The sequence below is a fragment of the Austrofundulus limnaeus genome, unplaced genomic scaffold, assembly GCF_001266775.1.
Source record: "Austrofundulus limnaeus strain Quisiro unplaced genomic scaffold, Austrofundulus_limnaeus-1.0 Scaffold212, whole genome shotgun sequence".
Lineage (NCBI taxonomy): Eukaryota > Metazoa > Chordata > Actinopteri > Cyprinodontiformes > Rivulidae > Austrofundulus > Austrofundulus limnaeus.
Genome location: NW_013952614.1, coordinates 105,533 through 108,785, shown reverse-complemented (window position 1 = coordinate 108,785; position 3,253 = coordinate 105,533). Strand labels below are relative to the sequence as shown.

The 3,253-nt window shown below is 41.4% G+C and overlaps 1 protein-coding gene across 2 annotated transcripts in view; it reads right to left on the bottom strand.

The window, feature by feature from the left end:
- Window positions 1-2,908, bottom strand: part of thsd7aa (thrombospondin, type I, domain containing 7Aa) — a 176,621-nt gene extending 173,713 nt beyond the window's left edge. For both annotated transcript variants that reach the window (XM_014019217.1, XM_014019215.1), the window contains exon 1: window positions 2,463-2,908. In XM_014019217.1, coding sequence (XP_013874671.1) covers window positions 2,463-2,616 — 154 coding nt within the window. In that variant the 5' untranslated portion in view covers window positions 2,617-2,908. The remainder of the gene's footprint in view (window positions 1-2,462) is intronic.
- Window positions 2,909-3,253: the final 345 nt, after the last annotated feature.

Here is a 3,253-nt window from a genome sequence, read left to right as displayed (position 1 = left end):
ACATAAAATGGTGTCCAATGCTTATTTTTGTATTTTTAAACTTTTTTGTGTTTGGAATCAACATGCACAGTTTGCACAAAGAATTACATTATGTACAGATATTTAGCTTTTCATATTTGCTGAAAATACTGTATATTTAATTAGTTTCATTATATTATTGTACCACCCAAGTCATAGGCATCCTTGAGGGTCATCTGTTGATTTTGTGAAAAACGATGTTGTAAAAAAACGTCATGACAAGAGCAATGAAATATTCAGATTCACACCCTGAATCCTAAAAATCATTATAAACAGTTGTGTTCTGTCTCAGTTTTTATTAGTTTTATCCCGTCCACACGTTCTAACAAAATCGCGAACAATATCAGTATACACCACTAGGTGACGAGAATGTCCATACAGATGCCAAATCATAATACAGAAAAAGAACATGCTTAGCTCAGCAAAATATTCACCCAAAATGTATACACGTCTGTACTAATTACAGTCTCTTCTTTATTATTAACTATTTCAGTACGCTGTCAAAGTTTGAAAACGACAAGATCAGGATAAAGACAAGGACACATCAGTGAAATATATCAGTGTTTCATCATAGGACAAAGTTACTGGCAATGCAATGACTCGTAACTGAAAAATAATCTTTTTTAGACTTGTTTCTCACCAAAAACTCTGTGCATGAAAGAGAGGCGCAAACGCAGCAGAATATAAATATCTGGAGTACTGTAAATGGAGCCTCAGTTCCTGAAATAAACTCACTATAATGACAAAAACAACAATCAGTTGTTTTTACGTGATGCAGTTTAGTTCCGATAAAAGATTATGTTTTAGAAGGTGTTCCTTTAAGACGTTTGAGGTTATTTCCTGGAAATATTTTCAAAATATAAAAACAGTCTAAAGGTGAGTGCAAATTGGAGACATAACTACAACAAAGCACTCCAATTTGAGCCGAGGTGTTATTGTAAAAGGATGGGAGGTTCCTGCAGTAGAACCAACCAAAATGGGGACACTGGGCTACTCAGAAGGAGGTGGGGGGGGCAACTCCCCCTGGCTTTTGTTTATCCAGAAAACATTAATATGTGAGTGTAAACAACACTGAAGTGACCCCATTTATGGGCACTTTAGGAGAACAAGCATTGTGGATTATAAAGGTCAGGCCCACATAAAACCTGTAAAACAGCCTGATCATAAACATCGAGGCGATTAAACCATGCTGTAAGACCGCCCACCCCAACATGCGCTTCTGTCAAATTACATCGCTGTTATCACAGGAAACACATGTTATAAATGTTATCAGACAGTCATTAAAAATAAGCCTCATTCATAAATAAATAAACTCGAGATTTGCATAAATTTGCTCTTTTCGCCTGTCCAAGAAACGATTATGTTACATGTGAAGAAGGTCTCATTGATAGGCTGAGTTGTATTCCCAAGACTTTTTAAATTGATCCACCCGGTTGGGAGGTTGAAGGGGTGGGGAGGGGATTGTGTAGCAGAGTCTCAGTGAAACTCATTCAAAGATAAAGAGAAACTGAAAGATTAAACAGTAGAGAAAAGGAACATTGATCTCCAGCTGCACCCAAAGGGAACTTGTATCCCGATGGATCAATGGAGATCCATACCCCTAGTCTTGCTTCCCATGATTACTCCTCTGGCCTCCTCCCCTCTTCTTGGCTCTGCTCACCGGACCGTGCAGTATTGTCCTTCTGACCATGTGCTGCTCTCCCACGATAAATTAGACTGGGCACCACCCAAACCAGCAGAAGGAGGAAGCCTTGGATTGCACTGCCCTCTCTGTAGAGCTTCTGGACTTAAGTGTATATTATCCACTTCTAGGCTACTTTAGCACAAATCCCCTGCATTAACACTAAAACACTAAGGAGCAGTTGCACCATCTACTTTCTTCTGTTTGTGCTTTTCCACTTAGATAATAAAAACACAGCTCTGCTGTATTGCAAATACATTTTCTCAGAAGCACACACACACAAACCCTCTCCGGACTGTGATAAATGAGTCCAATAGTAGCACACGACCGTTGAGGAGTCCCAGCTGCCTCCACTCATTCTGGAGAAAGAACAGGCTCCACATCTCACACCTTCAACACCCATTTGGGGGTCAAAAGACATTCCCTTCAGGGACTGCAGTAAATATATTACCACATTATGTTTTAAAACATGGCTTCGACCACGTGCTAAGAAAAGGCTCGGAAATAAACTTCTGCTTTAAACCAATTCTGCCCTCGTTTGTGGGAAAACTATAAAGCAGTCAAGAAAAGTCAAGTATAGATTCACTGCAGATCAGTTGAGCAACAAATCACTAAAACACTGAGGATGCTCGTCTGCTGTCCTTCACTTTGTTGTGCACACATTTACATATTATCACATTATCGCATCAAGAAAGCGAGGGTGTTTGAGGATGGGACATTCAGCTGGGAATCCCCAGGACCAAGAAGAAATGATGGACCGTACCTGTTTGCCAGATGTATAACGGTTTAGTTTCTGCTGCAGTTTGGGCATCAAGTGCCCACATGGAGAAAAAGAGCAGCGCTAACCTCCAAATAAAGGGGAACGGTGGTCGTTTCAAAAGCCCCACCATGAACACGGCTCGGCCAGGCATCCCCATAGTCCCCCCGCTTCTTCCCAATGCAGTCAGGAGGAAAATGCAAGCCTGGCCAAGACAGTGGAGAACTCAAGTGTCGTTTCTCCTTTGTCCACAACAATAGTGGGTCCAAGTGGAAATAATCCCGGGCAAACAAAGCTGAGCTCTGCTAATGTTTTCACCTTTCCTTTTAGCTTTCTCTAGCCTGGCGTCTTAATGGGAAAGAATGAGCTCAAGCATCAACAAAACAGGGAACAATGGATCGCAAAGCCCAGCCTGCTGCTGCTGCATGCCGGTTAGATGCAGAGCCTCCCTCTTTCTGTGTGTGTGTCGCTCTCTCTCTTACACACAGACACATGCCCACATGCTCACCCTCTCATCCCTCCCTCCTCCCACACTCCCTCCCTTTCTGCCTTGTCTCTCATGCCCTTTGAAAAGACCCAGTGAAGCTGTGCAGCACGCTGATTGAAGTGGAAGTTGGAAATGTTTGATTTGTCCATTAAAATAAAAACCACCAGGCAGAATGTGCTGGCAGTTTTTGGTATTTTAAAATATGTATCACAAAACACACACACCGTAACTCATACAGTATTTCAGATTTAGCTATTTGCATTCTCTTTAAGAAGTATTCACCCTTTTTGATGTTTTTAGGCTTTTATTG